The sequence below is a fragment of the Lissotriton helveticus genome, chromosome 7 (genome assembly GCF_964261635.1).
Source record: "Lissotriton helveticus chromosome 7, aLisHel1.1, whole genome shotgun sequence".
Taxonomy (NCBI): domain Eukaryota; kingdom Metazoa; phylum Chordata; class Amphibia; order Caudata; family Salamandridae; genus Lissotriton; species Lissotriton helveticus.
In genome coordinates this window covers 667,950,812-667,972,809 of record NC_136068.1, presented here as the reverse complement: position 1 = coordinate 667,972,809, position 21,998 = coordinate 667,950,812, and the positions used below count along the sequence as shown (strand labels likewise).

The following is a 21,998-nucleotide window of genomic DNA, read 5'->3' as shown; positions in this document are numbered from 1 at the left end:
TTATCTCTATAAAATAACCTTGAATAAATATTATATAAAATATTTAAAAATATATAAAAATGTAATTACATTGCACCCTACTCTCCTATCAACCCACAACCCGCTCCTTAAAAAATGACATAACAAACATAATTAACAATTAATTAATAATTATTAATACCCAATTAATAATAAAAAATCTACATTTAACAATATAAAATATTAAATGCATAAATAATATTTAATGACAAATATTAATTGATTAATTATAATTAAATTACTTTTCACCCTACTCCCCTATAAACTCACAACCCACTCCTAAACAAATGACACAATTAACATAATTAACAATTCATGAATAATTATTATTAACCAAATTATTAGCTAATTAATAATAAACTAATTTACACAATTAACAATATAAAATATTAAATACATAAATATAAATTAATTAATTATAATTAAATTACTTCCCACCCTACTCCCCTATAAACTCACAACCAGCACCCCAAAAAATTACACAATTACCATAATTACAAATTAATTATTATTAATTAAAAACAAATTAATAATTCTTTAATAATACATTAATTACCCCAATTACAATATAAAATATTAAATACATGAATATTAAATAATAACATATTAATTATTGGAATCATAATTAAATTACTTCCCACCCTATTCCCCAATAAACCCATAGCCCTCTATGAAACAAAAATGCAAAGTTTTATTAAAAAAATGATTAACTTCTAAAAATTCTTGACATTTTTCTTATAATTAAATTACTTCCCACACTATTCCACTATAAACCCACAACCCGCTACGGCATTAGAACGCCAAATTTACTTAAAAAAAATGTAGAACTTCTAAAAATTTAACACATATATTAAAAAACAAATGCAATACTTAGACAAAAATATAGAATACATATATTTAAAATACATACTAAAATACGTAACACTAACTCAAACAAAAATGTTTTTAACAACAATATTTTTGCAAATGATATTAATGACTTCAACATTTTTTTAAACGATATTACTTACCTTATACTCCATATTCTTGACCACAATATTAGTGCAAGTCGACATAAACAACTCAATGTTATGTCTGTTTACGCTCCATGAGGGCTCTTCTCCACTTCCATCCCTGGAACATAATACTCTGCCTCCTAGTCGGAACTCAGTTATCCCAAGGCGTGAGAACACCCTACTTGGGTCACTCCTGTGTCATTGGATGATATTGTTTACCAATGTTTGTGCTAGCAATGTTCTTTTATATTTCCCTATTGTTCTTCTTATTTGCTTCTGCTAGTGTGTCGGTGTGAGAATTGCATGTGTGGCTCATTCCTCCTGAGTGTAATCCGGACACGAGATGGTCCTGTACTAGACCAACGGTTCCAACCTGGCACTTTGATCTGGCAATGCTGGAAGATCAGGCCTTCCGGGTCCTGTTGGGTGATCTTATCTTGAATTTGATTCGACAATGCGGGCTCAGCCTCGTCTATAGAAGTTGAATGGGAGGCCATGAAAGTGGTGCTTAGAGGTTATTGTATCTATTATAAAGTGAGGGTAAGGTCCCACCTTCGGTTAGATACCCGGTGGTTGATCAGCTCCTGCGGGAGCTAGGAGGGACTCCAGATGGGTGGCGTAAAATGCTGGAGGAATGAAAGAAGTTGTTTGAATTGGTTAAAGGCATGCAGTGCCTTGAATTTAAGTCATCTGTGACTAAGGCCCATGTTGATAGGGACAAAGTATAGATGGATGTTGCCTTGGCTTCTTCAGGCTGAGAACCAGGGACATATTATCCTTCAGGTGTGTGACTCTTTGGGCAGAACGTCTTAACCAAGCACGAGATTGGTGAAGCCTTTCTCATCCATTACTGTGAGTTGTATTCGGCAGTGCCCAGGTGTGGTGAGGTAAATGTATGTCTGTATTTATGTATGTATTTGCATTTATAAAGCGCTCTGTAACCCTATGGGCATCCTGGCGCTGAGACACAGTAAACTAAAGATAAAGATGCAGCTGCAGAAAATGACCGGCCGGCTGGTTAAACTCTGGGAAAAAGCCAGGTCTTGACTTTCTTTTGGAACAGCAGCAAATCCTGTATTTGCCTCAATTCCGAGTGGAGGCTGTTCCATAAGCGAGCTGTTGCTAAGCCAAAAGCTCGTCCTCCCATTGTAGATCTCTTACTCTTTGGAATGACTGCCAGATTAGCTGCTGAAGAACGCAAACTACGTGCAGGTACATACCATCCAAACCTAGCCTGAAGCGGTTTGGGTCCAAGTCCGTGAAGCGCTCTAAAGGCAAATCACAAGGACTTGAACAATATCCTTTGTCTCACTGGGAGCCAATGCAGGTCAGCCAAGATGTGTTGGATTATATTGCAGATTCCATGCTGGTTGCACTCAACCCTGCAGAGACAGAACAGTTAGAGGTGGAAACCCCTGACAGGAAGTCAGGGGTACCTATTAAGGACATGGCCCTGTAGAAGGTGCCGGGCCTCTATGGTCTCCCAGTAGTGTTTTAATTTGCTTATTCTCTAGTTCTTGTTTTCAATTTGTGGCCCTCTTTACTGAGGGTATGCTTCCTTTTGCTTATCTGTTATGTTGCTACTGTGTTACTCCCAAAGTAAGACGAAGATCCTCCCCTCCTTGATTCCTACTGCCTTCTCCATGCTTAACAAAGATTATAAGGTTTTGCGCAAAGTGTTGGCTGCCGGCTTGCTTTCCCACATGTGCTCCGTGATGCATGCCAATCAGACAGGCTTCATTCCCATGCATAGTACTATGCTTAATATCTGGCAGTTGCTCCTCGCTCTAGATCAATGTGAGTCTGCTATAGAGAGCAATGGTCTTCTCTATGGACATTTGAAAGGCCTTTGACTCGCTCATATGCTACTATATTTGGCATGGACTTGGGTCTTGCCTTCGTCCAGTGAACAAAGCTCCTTTACACTTGTCTGCTAGCTCTAACTCACACTGACTCTCTGATATCGGAAGCCTTTGTAGTTTAGTAGAGTACCCAGCATGGTTGTCCTCTTTCCCCTTATTATTTGCTCTTGCAATGGAACTGTTCACTCATACAGTTGGCTTAGGCTATCACTATAGTGGGCTGTGTCTTAGTGCCGAGTCCATGTTTCTTTCTTTATCTGAGGACAATATGTTACTCCATTTGAACAGGGAGGATACTAATCTACGGGGGATGGTGAAGGGTTTGATGGAGTTTGGTCTTCACTCAGGGCTGGAAGTTAACTAGAGTAAATCCTTTGTGTGCCCTGGCTCTGGGCTGGTAATAGGCTAGCACACTATCAGATACCTGGGAGTCTCTATCTATCAGTCGCCGGATTTACTTTTCAATGACAACTGTGACAGCGCACTTGCTGGATTGTGGCGATCAGTGGGATTTTGGACTATGATGCTGCTTCCCGTGAGTGGCAAGGTTGTTGTATCCAAGATGGCCATCTTGCCCAGTCTCCTCTATCTGTTTGTGACTCTCCTGCTTCAGTTGACCCGGAGGTTGTTTTGAGCCCTAAATAGTTTCTTTTTGACCTTCTATTGGGGTGTGAGACGAAGCTGTGTGGTGTTTTGGGAACTACACTTACTGGTGCAGGACGGTGGTTTGGCAGCCCCAGATATGGAATTGTATTATCTAGCATGGCAGTTGCAATGGGTGGCATGCTGGCGGTCCAACCTATGGGATGCTGTGGGTGCTCAGCAGAGTGGTTCCCAACTAGGGAGGCACAGACCAGGATCTTGTTAAGGCACCCCGGCATCTGGTATGTGGAATTTGAATTTGCTCATTAGAACAGCATGCTATGTCTGGGCTAGGGCCAGGAGGAGGATGCATGCCAGGATGCCGTATACACGTGAGCTCCCGCTCTTGGTGGCTCGGCATTGGGAGTGACATGGGAGTTGGTCTGGACTCTGATCCTGAACGTTGGCCAGGGATGTGGTGCAGGACAATTTCTTTGTGGGGGTGAATATTGGCTGTTCTGGGAGTTTTCCAACACCCCAGGTGGGCATTTCTTGCTGCACAGCACACTGGTATGTATAATCCGCGAGTGAAGGAACCCGGGATCGGTGAAGCCACCAAGCATGATTGTCTTTGCCTTCTTTTCCTCCTCACGGGGCGGCTGAAGGTGGTCACCCTACTGTGCAAGGCCCTCCTGCAAGGGACAGAGTTAGACCTTTGCCAATCTCCGGATGCATTGAGACCGGGATCTTGGAACACTGCTGACTGATCGGGCATGGAAGGGGGTGTTCTGCAGTGCACCCTGTGGGTGCCCTGGAATGCTCGTTTCAGACTTATTCATTTTTTGTTTTTTGCATCAGGCTTACCTTACCCCCTAGTGCATGCACACTTCCTGCGGGTTCCTCGGTGTGCCCGCAGTGTGCTACTGAGGATACTGGATTTCTGTATATGGTGTAGACTTGCCCCTACCTATCATATTGAATGTTGGTTCTTCAGGTGGTTTATAGGGCCACAGATTGGGAATTTGCATTTAGTCCTCAGCTGTTCCTCCTGGGTCTTCACGAGCGTGCTGCAGGCTGGTAGGTTAAGGATAAGTTTCTAGACCTGGCCTCAATTCTTGCTCGTAGGCAGATAACAATGAGCTGGTAAAAGGGATGAGCATTTCAGGGACATGCAGAGACTCCATTCACAGAACATAAAAATCAAAACACATACCAAATTGGCTTGGATATATACAGATACCGCTGTCAAAACCATGCCTTAAGCCCTCAATCACCCTAGACCCCTACTTCCCCTCCTGCTCGCACTTTCTACTTGTTCTCAGCAGGTAAAAATGTCAGCATTTTTCTTCCAGAATTGGGGAAAATGCACACAGAGAAGATTCTAGTATTATTAAGTCTATGCAGATATTTCATATTCCAGGGAGAAAACTTTCAATCGCGGGAATTTGGCATCAGGATAACATACTCATTATAAGGACCTTAGTGTACAATTTACACATTTTACATACAAACATACTTCCAACAGTGTAACACAGACACCTGCACACACACTTGCGGAAACATTGCATGAACGATTACATGTCTTAAAATGTATGTGGCATGTTACTGTGCCATACTAACTGCAGGATCTCAGTTTGTAAAAAGGGAATCAATTTCAAGCACCCTTAATTGTCTGTGACTTCGAGTTTGGCGAAGGGGTTACTCCTTCACAGTGTGACAGATATACCATCAACCTTGTTCTATGTGTCACAAGATATAATGCGCTTGTAATAAAGCAGATGGGATATTTTTCATGTTTGTGATAGAGTAAATCGTCAGCCAAATTCAAAGTCGGGCCCTCATCCCATTTACCACAAGCTATACTAATTTCTTTGTTGGCATATCAAGGACTATTTTGTCCGTGACAACATACTCTCGCACCGCTAATCTATATGAAGGATCGCTGAGCAGTGTTGCCTTCGACTATTAGGCCCTTATTATGATTGACCACAAAATGCTGATGGGGCCCTTATCTACAGTTTCTGTACGCATCAAAATAATTATATCTGTGGGAACTGGAAAGGTCTCTTTCTTTTCACCTGGAGATTTTGGGTCAAAGCCGCCAAATTCTTTGGGTGAAAGATTGTAGCAAAATGTACAATCACCCAGAAAATGGGACAGGAATAATAGATTTAACAGTAATTTCTCTATTCCTAGTGGATCCTCAGAGTCCAGCTCTTAATTGGCATGATTTCTAAGACTAAGGAGGAGGAGCGTCGCCCCACTGCTATTTTAGCAGTGCATAAAATAAAAATAAAATGATAATAACATGACATTATCATTTTATTTTTCTATAAGGCACTCAGAGTTGGGGTGGAGCTCTGTAATGCCAAAGCAGAATGAAGAGTGGTTTGAACTCCTCTAAATACACATGGCCGGCCCTTAGCATGTTCTTCAATGGGCTGTGTTGCACAGCCCAGTGGAGAACATGCCCAGCCTCCCAGGCACTGCCTGAGTGGCAAAACAGGCCGCTCATACCAACCACGACACTGCTCATGCAATATCGTGATTGTCTGGGAGAGCCCAGAAGTCTTGGAGTTTCTGGTGCTTGCAGCAGGTCTGAAGATGACGGAGGAGAGAAGTGTGGCGGCGTGGCGGAGAAGGTACATATATTTATTTGTTTTTTTATCCTTTCCTCCCACTGCACGACGCCCGTTTTGAGGCAGCCGCCACTGCCATCACTAACATTGTTTATCACTTATATCTGGCTGGGAGTATGGGTCAAAAGGGAAGGGATTCCAAATATTCTTCAACCCTCCCCACCCCAATTTCTCAAATCCACACTGTGAATACTTTTACAAGTTAGTAACACCTAACTAACCAGAATAGTATGTTTGGCTATCATGTATTTAATTGCATTTTTAAAAGAGGTAATAGAACTTAACTGCAATGTTTAAATAAGTCCAGCCATACTTAAACATTGGCAATTTAATAGAATAAATGTAAAAAATTTCTGGGGTGGGGGTACTGATTTTTTTTTAACAACGGAGGGGCATGGAATAACAAGTTTGAAGACCACTGTTCTAATCCCTGCACAGGGCGCTGAATTAATCAGCACGTGTTTTATCAGGGCCTAAGTAGGAACACCTTAGTGACAAGTTATCTGGGTCAAGGGTGCGTGGTTCACAGCTTCTCACTTTGATACCCTTCCAAACTTTTCACACTGTAGTAACAGATCTTAAGAAAGGTATACTGGTAGGGCCCATATGCACATCCATAGAAGTTACTCAACTTACTGGATGTAGTGCAAGTAATCTGTTCTGAAAGTCCACCTCTAAAATATTGCATCAGTGCTGTTTCATGGGGCTCACAGAAGTTAACATCAAAACACAGTAAGATACAGTAGATATATCATCTGCATCTCCCAGCCAACGTCTAGCTGCAAAAAAGTATAACTCTAAAACAATCTGCACTAAAGGTCCAGACAACAACTGTACAACCACCTAATAGTACAAGAACCAGAAAAAACTGAATAGGTGATCCAAACGTAAAAGCTGCAAATCATGTATTGCAAGTGAGCAAAAATATTAAACTTTCTCATGGGATCACATTTCCAGTCTATGAATACAAAACTCTCAATAATCAATTGAAACCAAGATAAATATTGCCAAAGAAAATCATACTAGGCTAGGTTGTACAGCTTCCGGCGATTTGAGTGGCAAACAGGTAGCTTGTGCAAGGAACATACTTCTCCACTCGACCCACTTGTCACAGTCTTTGCTTCTTTGTATTCTATGGATTAATGTACCTTGACAGCTCAGCCACATACAATGGTGGTCTGTCATTTGTCAACGCTGCCAACATAAGTGACATGATTTCAGGAGATGCATAATTTGAAGGAGATGGAGGACAATGGCAATTTAAAACCATTTTTATAGTAAGAAGAACCTATGTAGTGACAAGATCAGGGAGTAGATTAGATTCTGCAGTACTGTCACCCATGAGCAAGAGATTATTAGAGGTTATTATTTGAGTTCCACTCTATGATCATCACACACGTTTTGTCTCTAAAGAAAAGATCCACTCTAGTGGCAATTAAGCTGTCCCTATACCCAACTTGCAAGTCTATTGCCAATTTTGATATTCTGATATACAGTGGAAAATAGACAGGCTCCTGCATTGACAACTAGAGCTCTATTACTTCCACCTGATCAAACTTAAAGGGCAAATTGGAACCCCGAGATGCTGTAGCTCTAACTTTTCTATTGAACATGATATTTTATTACTTCAAGAAACTTGGTGATTTCCTAGTCATCTTTTTTACACCAACACTAAATTCTTCAAAAAGGGGTGGTGTTCATTGGTGTCTGTCAATGTATATTGCATACCATTGTAATATTGATGCTTTCAAGATTAAATTAGACATGTGCTTAATTTTGCTCCGCAATATAGAAAACTGGAGTCTAGAGCTGCAAAGTACAAGCATAATCTTGGTAAATAGTACATTTTTGTTGGAATGAAAAAGGTCCTCTGCATGGCTCAAGAGAGGTTGCATCCCTGCCTCAAGTTTACGCAAGTAACAAGTAATATCTTTGCTCTCTACCTCTGTATACACACCAATCACGTTTGTGCACTGTGCCTTATTTTTAAAAAAGGAGTGAGACCCATAATGAGGCTCTATGGTCAGAGAGGCACGCCAAGTGCATCCTTCTTTTGCGGAGATAGCTACCACCTAGTCACCAGGCTTTAGAGACAAGAAAGTGGTGGCAGCAAACCCGATTTAAGTCAACATGGCAGGCCTTGCCTGACACCCGCTAGAGTGAGCTTTTCAGCATTACCCATGCCTTAAGCTGTCTACCAGCCCCATGAAACCGTATACCTTTGCCAAAACATGGCGAACATGGAAGATGCGTTTGTGTATTGATTGATGATGGTAGATGTATGTGGAGCACATGTTGTGCCTGTAATCATGGGCACACTGGCATTCAATTTGTGTGATATAAAATACAAGTGGTACTTATGATGGAGGATTTGGGAGAGGTCATACAGCAAGTGTGAATTAAAGAACTCTACACAGATATTCCAGAAAGTAGTATACTGGGTCAGATTTTGTGTGTCTATGAAAGGAAACAGAAGATCCCTTTGAAGCTAAGAAGTTTCCCCTACCTGTTGTAAACAAACCTAGGACCCTAGTGTAACCTTTCCCGAATCATGCCCTTATATAGGTATACATTATCCAATCCTTATATAGGCATAGAAATCATTACCATATTTAGACTGAGCCTATGCAGCCCAAATATGGCATGGCTACTTACACTAAGTTCCAAGAAGCAACAACGATTTCTTAGAGAAACCCGCCTTCAGCAGTTAGGGACATCCCCCTGCCTGAATACTAATTTATCTAGGAAATCATGGAGTTGTCGAAGAACTGAGTCTTTGATGATGTTATTAAGTCCAATCACACTTCAAACTCGGCATTTTCAAATTATAAATATGCCTAGATTTGCCCAGACAAACACACAGTGGTTTGGAGCAGATCGACTAACTACTTGCCCGAAACCCTGCAGCAGCAAGTGCCGAAGGAAGCCGACCCTCCAGCTGACGCACTGAGAGACGCTGTCTTTTCTCCAGCCGAGAAATCCAGCTCCAGTGTTTCCAGCCTACCCTTCCGGGTTGCTGGGAAATCGAGTCATAAGAGAGAGATACAAGACCTCCTTCATTCTAAACCAAGGTACGGAGCTGATTAGACCCTTAGAGAATTCTTGAATAGATTATTGGCAGAAAAAGGACTCAACTAAAGCTACTCCTCACTTACTTCTTCCCTTGTGCTAGGCTTAGGTCAGGTACACCGGGGTAGGCGTATTTTAGAAGCACCAGTTGAATACTTTTAGCCATTATTTTATCACTGTATGTATTGTATATGTTTTAAGCAATTTATGGCTTAGAAACCATATCATGCTTTTACAGTACTACTTTATAATACTGTTCGTATTATATACTCTGTACTTTATAACCAGTATTACGATTGTAGCAGTACATTTCTTATGCTTGAGAAAGAAGACTGTTCAATAAATGCTTTTTATTGAAAACGCCCATCTCTCTACGTTCTCAGCACCTCTAGTGAAACGAAGCATGCACGATTGACTGAGTAAAATAGCTATCTATTGTTTCTGCGACTCTAGAGATTGATTTCTTATTCTTGGGAAACAAATTTGTCATGTTTATGCGGCTGTCATAAACGAATCCCTTCTTGATTATTCGAGAAAGTTTCTAGTGACCTCTGAGCTAGCTGTCACTCACAATTAAGTTTAATATATACGATAGAGACCTAGTCGACTTCAGTCCTACATCTAAACTATAGTATATGTTATTCCAATGCGCAGAGCCTATTGGGAATATAGGAACCACACTACATACCCTTTTGTCCTCTGGAAAGCTGATCACTTACATGTTAAGAGGTAGTTGAATTGAAAGAGTTCATATCTTTTGTGTTCTAATTATGCAGTTCTCCTTCCTCATAGCACCTTAGTCCTCCTGATCATTATGCTTAAACTTTGGACAACAACCATGGCTGGATCATGGCTGGATCAGTCTACTTTGAAAAATCAAGAGTGCGGAACTGCCCATAGCCAATACAAGAACAGGGATGTATGACATTACAACGCATGCTTTTACATCACATGCTTTTACAACGCGGTTTTTACAACACATACCATTACAACGCATAATGCTTTTAGGCGCTGGATAGTGAATCGTTTAATTTACTATTCCAACTCCAGTCCCCGTGGATAGTAGGGAAGGTGTTGGATAGTACATTAAACCTATTCCTTATCCTAGAGCGCCCCCCAGCGCAATGCATTGTAATGGTTTGCGTTGCAAAAGTTGCGTTGTAAAGGCTCTGCGTGGTAAAAATTGCGTTGTAAAGGTTGTTCACCCATGAACAGATATGATGGAATACACAATCTCACAGTGGCGGATGGGAGAATTTTAAGTCTCCAAGATTAATGTGCCAACATCCTACTTTCCTTTCCAGGTTTGGGATGAGTATTCGAAAAAGATCAGGGAGTCTGCTGGGAGCCTGCTTCCTTGGATGGTGGTGCTTTTGCTCTAGGAATATTCTGCTTTGAAGGAGGGTTTACCCAAAGCAGTGCGTATCGCTTAGATTTAAGGGACTCTTGTACCTCTGTGCTGAGGTGGAGGTCAGAAACCCCCAGAAGGGTCTTCAGCACAACACATCGACCCCCAGAATTAAAGGGAGGAGGGGAACTCACAGGAGCGAGTTCTGCGGCCAAAATCCTTCAGCCAACAAGCAGAAGGCTACTAAAAAAAGTTGACTTGCATCCTCAGTTGAGAAGCGACCAATAACTCACCAGAATCATCATGACATTGCATGCTCAGGCAAGAAAAAAACACCACTAAAATCTGGGGTGAGCACAAAGCATATTTGGGTTGTGGGCTGTGTTTGGCTTGAGAAGAACCCAAGCCACAAGGCCACCAGGACCGCAAGTATCATGACTGGGCTGCAGTGGTCTCTTCACGGCTGCTGGTGATGCTGGTAATTGCCTGTCGCAGGGACCAGGATTTACCATGAACCTTGTAGTCTTTTGTAGAATTTTAAATTGATTTTATATTATATTTAATGTTAACGTATTAAATATCCTATATTTCTCTCTTGGTGTCAGCCATTTTTTTGTGCAGTGGTCATAACTTTAAGCTACTAATAACCTTTTGACTCAGAAAGGGGCAATCCACAGACACATCCCTTGACCATGCCTTTTCTCCTGAGAGCAGAAAAGGACCACCATTCTACTTGAGAAGCATTTAGTAAAACAATCTACATCAATAAAGTAGAGGATCCATTAGAGGCAAAGGGGTTAGAATCACTCAGTGCCTAGAGTTCATGGTAGAAAGTGTTTTTGATAAATTGGCATCAGAAATGCAATGACCAGAGTGTAAGGAATTAAAGATAGACAGCTGCAATGACAAGACTTCCCACTCCCGCAGTAAAAGATGCATAGGTCAGCAGCATTGATCAGTTGCTGGGACCTATAGCTTTTCTAGTTGCGCTTGCATCTGAGAGACATCAGTATGATACTGGTGTCTGCCGATGGTGCGAGAGGGGAGACTGAGGATACCTGAGGGATAGAGACTGCAATGTCGGTCACAGACTTTTGTTGTATTTAATGTTTGGAAGGCAAGGATGATTGTTCATTCAACCGTCTAGAGCATGGGAAGAGAGGATAATTCCAGTCGTGGTTTTTAATTAGAGATTCGTCACACCATCCCCATGGAAATAAGACAGTGCATGAGGCGCCTGAAACTTTACAACTGGTGTGCATGGCATGAACTAACAATATAAATAGAACGAGAATCACGTATAAGGTTGTGAGCCTCCTCTGTTCTTTGGTCGAGCCCCCCCAGTGCCCCTGGTTGTCCAACCCAATACTTATCTTGTCCTTATCGAGAAGTATGGAAGGAAAGGGAGGGCATTGACAACCAAAGCTCTTCAGACTGAGCTAAAGAATACGAGAACTGAATTCTGGTAATGCCAACACCATAAAGAGATGTAAGGAGACTGTAACCAGATGAAACTGTAGAAATAAAGTAACTATTTGGGTGGTAGGACACTGGAATAAATATTGTAGGAATATCATTTTGTCCCAGATGATGGCTGAAGTGTACATTTTGAACAGTAGTGCTGAAAACTGGAAGAATGGAACCTTGAAAAGAGAACTGTCATTTTGTGAAGCTGCTTGGACTCAGGTTAGCCAAAAAGGCCAAGTACCAAATGTCATATGACGTTTTTTCATACAACTCCATTAGTTCAATCAATTTGTGCACACCCCATGTAATTTGTCTGTGCTTGGCAATTTGCTTTTTCTCATGCCTCCTAGATTTGGCTTAGTGTAAACTTTCTATGGTTATCAAATATTTACACTTAAAAGGCCCCCTGTGGAATCTGCCAAAATCACTGAATAACCTTTCGTTGCATCCAGGAAATCAGCATTGACAAATCCAATGTGTCTGATTTTAATGTGTTAATGCTTGCAAAGAGCAAGGGCGCATGCTTGTGTTGTATTAAATAGCACATTACTGAGAGTCCTATTGGCTTTACCAGTGCTGGTTTAGTTTCTATATTCTACACTAGCTCAAAGCAGACCCGTACTACCCCAGCGAATCAATTCTGATTGGAATGATATAATCATTCGTGGCTCACACTACCAAATATTGGTGTCTATCATGAGAATGGCTCCGGATGTGAGTAATCCACAGGAGAGATATACTACATGACAAGAATTCAAAATTGCATGATGATTTATTCAACATGCTGTTCCTCATTTACACTTGGAAGCTCACAGCCCAGTCAGGCTTTGGTCATTTTGTGCAGATGCAGAGAGAGCAGTGAGATACAGCTGTGCTCCTCCTCTTTGTGGGCACTAGAGTTGCTGCTACTCCAGACAACAAATCAATTCCTGCTTATTATTTTAGAATGGACCAATCAGCTGCACATTGTTACAATGGGCAGTGCCTCTGCTACAAGACTGCTGAGTCAGTCATGTGATTTCTAGTGACACTGAAACACACGAATCACTCAGCATGTGAAATTTGTGAGATTGTTGGTAATAAATCCTTGGATGCTACTTATCTATTGCACCGCATTGGATGTGAAAGTCATAGAATAAACTTCCTTCCTTCCTAGAAAACTGAGGCAAAATGCTAATTCCTTCACACATAGGGGCTTATTTATGGGGAACTGGCTTAGCGCAGCGGCGCTACCATATGCCAATGTGAAAGGTCAGTAACGCACCATATTTAAGCAAGCAAGTTCCTGTCCTTTCCTCCTGTGCTGGCCCACAATGTGCTGCCTAGCGCTATCACAGGCAACCATGTAACATGGTGCCAGCGTGTCTGCATTGCATTCAGGATTCGTGTTTTGTGCAGGAAGAGGACCTGACTGAACAAAAACAATCCTGAGAGGCATTTTCCTCTTTCTGCAGCACACAAGGAAAGAGGAAAAATGAAGAGAAATAAAATATATCTCCTTGCTACTCCTGCTCTTGGGGAGGTGTAAGTTGTTGCCCTTTCTCCAGGTTTACGTGATTAAGTAAATCTGGGACAGCGTCAAACCCCATGGGTGTTGCGTGGGAAAACCTACTGCAATACCCAGGGAACGCCTCCCTGGTGCAGAGAATGGCAACTCAGCGACTTTAGCTGCTGTCTACAAAGTGGCTTTGCGTGGCCTCATAGATATAGTTGAGAGGGTTGCGCCACTGGAGTGTTAGAAAAGTGATGCCCTGGCAGCGCAAGCCTCTCATGGATAAGCCCCATAGTTTGGACCTCGGTGACAGCGGAGCGGAGAGAAGAGCAGCAATGTGGAAAACCAAGCTGGTCAACTGTCATTTGGTTTGTTGAAACAAATCACTCATGGTTAAACATATATCTCACAATTTAGAAGCATTTTATAATGGACAATCAGGTAGAATTCTACATAAGTCGGTAAATACAACTTATCTACAAGGGATCTGGAGTGACGATAGACAGCAACAGCATGTGGACAGAGCAGGGATATCACAGGGATTAATACTAAACATGACCTTCTCTAAAAGAAATATAAACACATACAAGGCTTTCTGCAACCATCTTTCCATCCCCACTACTGGCAATTACCCAAAAACATTTTGAGAATCATTTGTATAAAAGTAAGTGACCCCCTTAGAACAAATATTAATTTCCTATATGTTGTGAGTTTTTCCCAAATGTGAATATGTGAAAATGTGAAAACACAGAACAGGTGGCCACCCTGAGAGAGGCTGGGAGGCGTGGGGAGAAAAGAAAGTAAAATACCACCATCCTTCCCATGTTACTCTCAGGCCTTCTATCTTTTAATGGGAGTCAGGGAGCATTGCTATATAAGGCACTGTTCAATTTCTCCCACTCAAATGGACTGGCTAGACAAGCAGCTGTATTAAAAGAGACGAGGTAATTAGATCATACAATGGTTGTAGTTTATTTTCAATAAGACATAAGTGTACTTACAAACTCAGCTGGGGTGCCAAAAATAGTATCCACTAGACAGCCAGCGTCCTTCTGAAAAAACAATTTGAAAGCAATATTTACAATAAAAGCAAGGATCACTTGAGTATTAATGAGTGCCATTAATAGCAATGGTAGATAACTCGTTGGAAGTTTAGTACATGATCCCTGGGATGCGACACACAAAATGCTCACTAACAACAGTTTAGTTTGCATAGGTGAGCATGTAGCGCATCATCTAATAATAGTCATCATTCCATTGTGCTAAAAAACAAGTCAACGCTATAAGAAAAACGAATAATGACACTTAAAAAAGGTAAAAGACTTGCCAGACGTATGCCTAACACAAAGAATCAGCATTGTAAACAAACAGCCAATAACATAGGAATGAATACCAAAATAGTGCATCAGCCGACTAACATTGTCAGTCAGAAAATGTAACATATAATAACCGGGTTGCAATATCATAAATAGAAAGGGAGTGCATGGGGATATTGCTTAGATGCAGAAAAAAAAATGGCTGCAGCTAAATTCTCTGAGGTTCTATTCGCAATATCCATCTTTTTTTCAAGACACGGATGTGCTGTAACCAGAAAAGAGGTGTAGATTCAGGTGTAAGAACTCTGAAGGCATTATGAAAGTTGTTCAATGGGCATTGTAGATGGCATTTATGGAGATGTTCCCGAATTTACATTCCCAACTCAGGTTGAACACATCTGCCATTTAGTTGTTGCACCTAGAATTTTCTTTTGTCAGAAATGCATGTTTAACGTTTACAGTATATGAAATTGGACATAAGGCACATTTGTTTTAGCAATGTGGGGATTATTTTTTTTCTCAACACCTAAAGGAAATTAAGTCATTTTATGATTTCCCACAAATGCAGCTCGTTCCCACAAACATTCAACATGTTAAAAGCCAATCTTCAGACAGTTGATTGATGCCTATTGCTGCTGAGTAGTTTATTAAATGTATAGACCTCTCTTGCGCTACTTTTTGCGGCAACTTAGTGATGTTGATGTCTGTTTTGCTGTTGGTAGCATTTTGAAGTGCATTTTAGCAAAGAGAAGGAGTATGCTGTTTACATTTTAATGCATTTTATCACTTTCTGTATGGAATGCACCGGTATTGCTGTTAAAATGTTTACCTGATTTGCTAACTCCTTTGTAGGACCGATTTTATTTGTATTTTTGTTATAATAATTGCTGCTATTGATGGCTGCAGTTGTCTCTCTTTGTTGCACTATTATATAATATTTGCTGCTATTTATGAACCTAAGCGTTTTGCACTGTCACTTTAGTTCATATCTGATAAATTTGCTGCTACTTACGAAACCAAGGGCCCCATTATGATGTCGGGCGGATTGCCCCCGCCAGGCTGGCGGTGGCTACCGCCAGCCTGGCGGGGGCAATCTGCCCGACATCCATGCTCGTTTCCCCCCCCCGCCATATTAGTATGGCGGGGAGGACCTCGGCGGACAGCAAGACCGTCCGCCGCTTTCCGCCCCGGTTGCCTTGCGGCCGGGCAGAAAAGGAATAATATGGTGACGGTGTCTATTAGACACCGCCAGCCATATTACGAAGGGCCTGGGCAGGTGCCTTTAGGCATGCGGTCTTCACTTTGGGGGCCCCCTGCGGGCCCCCAAAGTGAAGGAGGGGTGGGGGGTGCACACGCATTTGCATATACAATGCGGTAGGCACCGCATGGTGCCTGCCGCATTGTATATGCAAATGCATACATGCATTTATGGCATTGTGGCGGGCGGTGTAGAGAGCACCGCCCGCCACAATGTTAAAAATACAGGATGCGGCCGCCACTGTGGCGGTCGCATGCTAATTCCACCCAAGGGACCCCCGCCCTTATGGCGGGTGGTCCCTAGTCCCGATAGGATGGCGGGCGGACTAAGTCCGCCCGTCATACTAATGACCCCCCAAGTGTTTTGCACTGCCACTTTAGTTTCTAGAAAAAGTACTGTTTTTGCGAGCTGTTGTATTCTTTTTAAATGGATAATGAGTTTGTATTTGCTGTGACAAGATTGATTTTATATGATGTTTATATCTATGTGTATCTTTTATGTCCTGTCTTTGGACGGACGAATAAAGAAAGAATTGAATTGAATTGTATAGATCATGACCTGTCATGCAGTTTATATTCTACTATGTACTGAAAAGGCCATTAACAAAAGAATCAAGCCCTGTGTGCTTCAAAACATATCATTGCTATGCACAGTGTAACTCTTTCTGGCCTTTCATTTATAAAACACTTGCTGAGCTATGCAAATTACAGGCCATTTTCTGATTATAAGGAATCTGATGATCCACCTTACAAGTGATAACTATTATTTTTTTCAATCAAGCCTATCATTCTATTAGAGAAAATCAGATCATTGAGACAATTTATAGAAGATAAAATCATAAAAAAGGTAGAAAATTGATCATTAATGATTTGTCATCGAAAAAAGTGGTTCTGATATGTAACAATTTTTTGAATTTTTTTTTTGCAGAATTTTATATAGCGCGAACTTGACCTGAAGGTATCAGAGCGCTTTACATGAGCACCAGTTGCTTTACACAAGGACACATTCATTTTTAGGTCTCGCGTCTAGCGAAAGACCTATTGTTGCCGGCTTGCCGGGAATGTTGGACAGGGGATTGGCCCGCGTTTTCCCTCGGCGATTTCACCTCGTGGGCGCGCACGCCCGGCGCCCACGGGCGAGTACTTACTTTGCCGTGCACATCTCCTGTTCAACATGCACTGCAAGTCAGCTTCTCTCAATCACGCGCGCCTACACAGCCACACTCATGCATGCACAGACACACACACTCATGCACACAAACACGCGCAGCCACACACACGTGCAGGCACACAGACACACGCGCAGGCACACAGACACACACACACGCGCAGGCACACACACACGCGCAGGCACACACACGCGCGCGGAGGGAGGGTGGAGTCTGCGTCTATGGGAGTCCGCTCCTGCACGGGCCCCTCGGGGCCTCCCTCTCACCTGCTTCCGATAGCCGCTCCTCACCGCTGCTGTTGGGGACAGTCATTTCTGGAGAGCCGGGTCCTCGGCTCCCAATGGGTGGGTGGGCGGGGGCTACGCGGCCAGGGACAGGCTGACAACTTCCAGCCTGCTAACTTTCTGCTGCGGGAGCGGCGCTGTGGTGCAGGGGCAGGGCAGGACGGCAGCTGCGCAGGATTCGTAGCCCCTGTCCTTCGGCCACCTCCGGGGCTCCGCACTGCTAGCGCGCCATTGGCTGAGCGCCTCTCAGCGCTGGCTCATCCCCGTGCTGCTGGTTTTTATTTTGATGGCGTTGTCTTGCTGTTTACCTGTCTCCTCACCCTTCACTGCAGAAGGGCGCTGTCATGCCTGGCCGGACCAAGGCTCCCCTCAGACATTGCACCACACTTTGAGGCATCTCTGGGGCGGCCTGTTTGTTTTCCCACGTTCACACTGGGATGTCAGAATGAGCCCAGGGCACTGTGGGAAGCATTGCGGCTTTCAAGAGGGAGGCCAGTTTCCTACTTCGTGACAGAGTATGAGGTCACGGGCGAGTACGTACTTTGACAGGGGGAAGAAACGCACACACGCCACAGCAGCACGCACCCTTTTATCAATAGGCGAGACATGCCAAGCGTTCTGGCTTAAGGTTTAGACATTTCACTCGATGGCATATGGCAAGACTGATTTCTGTGTTGGGTGCGGGGGAAGGCTAGGGACGGGTTGGCGGTATTCAGTAAGTCACCAGAGCCACGCCCACGCACCAGAACACGTGATAAAACCAGCTGTGGCCTCTGGGTCTCATGACATGTAAGTGACATCAAAGGTTAACTGCCGTAAAGCATGCCGAAAAGCATCTTTATACACCAAGGAGCAATGCATTTGGGTGGGTGGCATGTTTCCTCAGATCTCATCAAACCACTTAGCACTTATCATCCTGACAAAATGTAGGTTGCTTAATAGCTATAGAACACGGGACATGTGGCAAGACATTCTGTTGGTTTATAAGGAACATCAAAGGCAAATGGAATGGGACTGTGACATCTCTTCCTACAAATGCATTGTTTCCAGATCTACAAATGTTGTCCCTTGTTTTGAAAGACCAGGTAATTCTAGCAGGGATGGCAAATAGATTGTCCTCTTGATAGGGTGTGCGGAACTCAATATATAACGGACGTACTACACCTGCCAAAGTCTAAATAGTACATAAGCATCAGTGACACATTGCACTAGTGCTTTGTGAAGAGGGCGTTCGAGGCACGAAAGTGACACAATGAATGATGGTATTTCTGATCCTTTTGTCAACCAGTGTTGATAGGGAGGTCCTGGAAGTGCACCTTAGCACGGCAAGGGGTAGTGATTTGTTATGAAAAGGCCACCACCGTGGTGGAACAGACTACTCTGCTTTTGGCACCCTCTGCTGGCCCTGCTGATTAGTGCCCCGCCTTTGAAATGATCCGGTCTTCCCTGAAATCTGAAATGAAATATATGGGATCAGGAGACTATTGATGCCTATGAAGTCCACAGTATGAACAATGGTTTAACGTACAGCAGTGAGTGAAAATGAGCGCAAATAAAGACTGGTGGTGTGCATACATAATAACCTTTCTCATGTAAGAGACAGTGGCCCGATTTGCTGCTAAAATGTGAGGTAATGTGCAACATAATAGACACACTTTGTTAACCTTTCCGTAAAAAACCCCACTTCTCCGATGTTTTTGATCATTCCTAAGAAAAAAAGGAGCTCTAAAAAGATGAGTGGCTTAGCTCATTGTAAAAAAAATTAAGGGAAAAGGGTTAGACCCCTATTGATTCATGTTAAATTGGTAAGCCCCCTTGGAATGTGTGACTCTTTCCTTAAGTCTCGGGGCAACTTCCGAAGAAAATGTTTGCTACTCATAGGTTCTCTAACATTGTGAGATTTTACATCCATCTCTAAATTTTAAGTAGATAGACTTTTAAAATATTAAAATCTTATTTCATTTTGCCATTATATTGCAGTTTCAGACAAACAATTTCTCAATAAAACCAATTTAAGTGCTGGGATTTGAGACACTGGAAAACTTTAGAAACATCTCAAAGACTAAAGTGCACTTTGGTGGCAGACAGATAGTTACATTTCTAATAGTTTCAGAATACCTGGCTTGCACGTGTTATAACTGTAACACTGCCTTACTTGACCTGGAAATGGCTGCAGCCATTGACACAATACTCCATTAAATGTACAGTTATATGCACAGATTGGTTTTATGTGGCACTTCTAAGCGGATGGTGCTGTTTCATACATTTTGTAGTGCCACTGTCTTTTAATGTGCAATAACCTCTACGATCCTCGACCGTTGACAGACTGTGGGTAACCCCTCTATGTGATTTTCTAGCACTCACTGCGTACCAGGCTCTACTGTTTATAAAGTGTGTGTGTCTCTGACTGTTACGCAGTGTTTAATTTGAGCCAGTGGTTTCCGGTACTGAAAGAGCAATTTAATGTCAATACTGGAACTTATGAGAGTCTGCCACATGGTGGCGGTGTTTGTCTAATTTAAAGACATGCTGTCACCTCAGTACTGGAAATAGCATGCACGGGGGCTTAATGTATTTAAGACAGTGGCAAAGGAACAGGGAGCGCAAGTGCCTATATTAATAGCTCTACGAATATATTTTCCTAATATTACCAATATTCTCTTCCCACCCCTTACAATCTAATTCATGACCATTCATTCTAAAAGTGCAGTTGAATGAGAAAGTCTTGCCTTTTGCATTATGCCCTTGGAGTGTTTGTTTCAATAGAGAATAGAATAGCATAACAAAACCAAGCATAGGATAGCAAAACAAAACATAGCATAGCATGACAAAACATAGCATAACATACCAAAACATAGCATAACAAAACACGACACATAGCATAACAAAACATAGCAAAATACAACATAACATATCATAGCAAAACAACACATATAACAGCATAGCAAAACATAGCATACCAAACACAACAAAACATAGCATAGCAAAACAAAGCATAGCATAATAGAACTCAACAAAACATAGCATAGCATAACAAAACATAACATAGCATAGCATAGCCAAACATAGCATAGCATAACAAAACATAGCATAGCATAACAAAACACAGCATAGCATAGCATAACAAATCAAAGCATAGGATAGCAAAACATAGCATAGCATAACAAAACAAAACATAGGATAGCAAAACAAAACATAGCATAGCATACAGCATCACTCCGCACCACCACAGAATCACTCAGGGGCACCACAACATCACTATGCGCTACCACTGCATCACTGAACGCCACAGCATCACTCGTACGCCATCACACCATCACTCAGCGCCACCACAGCATTAATCTGTGCAACCATTCAACAACACCTGGTTCAAATATGTTCTCTCAATGTTTCAAGCTTTATTACAAATGTAACAAAAAGATGTTAATACTTCACTTCTGTTCTTGGATTTTCATCACAATAAAATACACTGAACATAATCTTCACAAAAGTTGTTTACAAAACTTTAAGCTATTGCCATTATAAATTACAATAACTTTTATTTAAGTATTAATTATTGAAAAAAAATTAAAAGCCATTGTTATTTGTAATATCAATACTTGTAAGTCACGTAAATACAACACATATTGCATTACAAATGCTATAGATGTCACATTTGCGAAAGTTAGAACTATTGGCATTGTAAATGACAAAGCTATTATTTTCGCTATTTTCAAAAACAAAACATGAAAAAAATGTGTCATTTACAATACCAATAGCTCAAACTTTCCTAAAGCGAGACCTATTGCATTGTAAATGCTTGTTTAATAAAGGAGATTATGTGATTTGCCCAGAATCACAGAATCACAGGATGTTGAGGGTCATTGCTGAGACTCTAGCCCACTTTCCCAGATTTGAGATCGACGCTATAGCCGCTAAGCCACATCCTTTCCCCAGTGTATAATGGATGACTAAGTAATGCTGAAGAATGTGTCTCTAGTGCATCTCCCTTAGAAGTAGATTTGAAAAGCCAGGCGCATCTTTAAAAGAGAAATAGTGGAAGGAGATGAAAGGAATTACTTAATAGTATTTTTAAAATCATTCTTCTTTAAAATCTTTAAAGTAACCAATCTTGTTAATGTTAACATTCAAAACACACATCGTTCAGGAAGCCACATCAGTTAAATATCATAGTAAGAATATCATATAATATAAATATGTTGTCATAAATGTTATTTAGAAAAATATCACCCATTGGTAATAATGCTCGAAAGTATTCACCCAATGGGATGATATTTCTGTAAGTGCTATTTAAGACACACCATTTAAGTCAGGCAATATTTCTTTAAGCAGTACTCTGACATAAAAGTACTCAGGGGCATAATTGTTTTTTTTTGTTTGATATAAAGGCCCCAGAATAATAATTTTTGCCTCCATAGGGACGTTGATGGAAGGAAGGAATGCTGCAGCTAATTGCAGCCAGGGCTGAATTCCACTCGATTGTTTTTTTCTTACTATTCC

General features: G+C 41.8%; 1 protein-coding gene across 1 annotated transcript in view; it reads right to left on the bottom strand.

Moving 5' to 3' along the window:
• The window catches only part of LOC144769219 (uncharacterized), a 221,179-nt gene that overhangs the window by 124,676 nt on the left and 74,505 nt on the right, over nt 1–21,998 (bottom strand). The window contains exon 5 of the mRNA XM_078653259.1: nt 14,474–14,524. Within this exon, the coding sequence (XP_078509385.1) occupies nt 14,474–14,524 (51 nt within the window). The remainder of the gene's footprint in view (nt 1–14,473; nt 14,525–21,998) is intronic.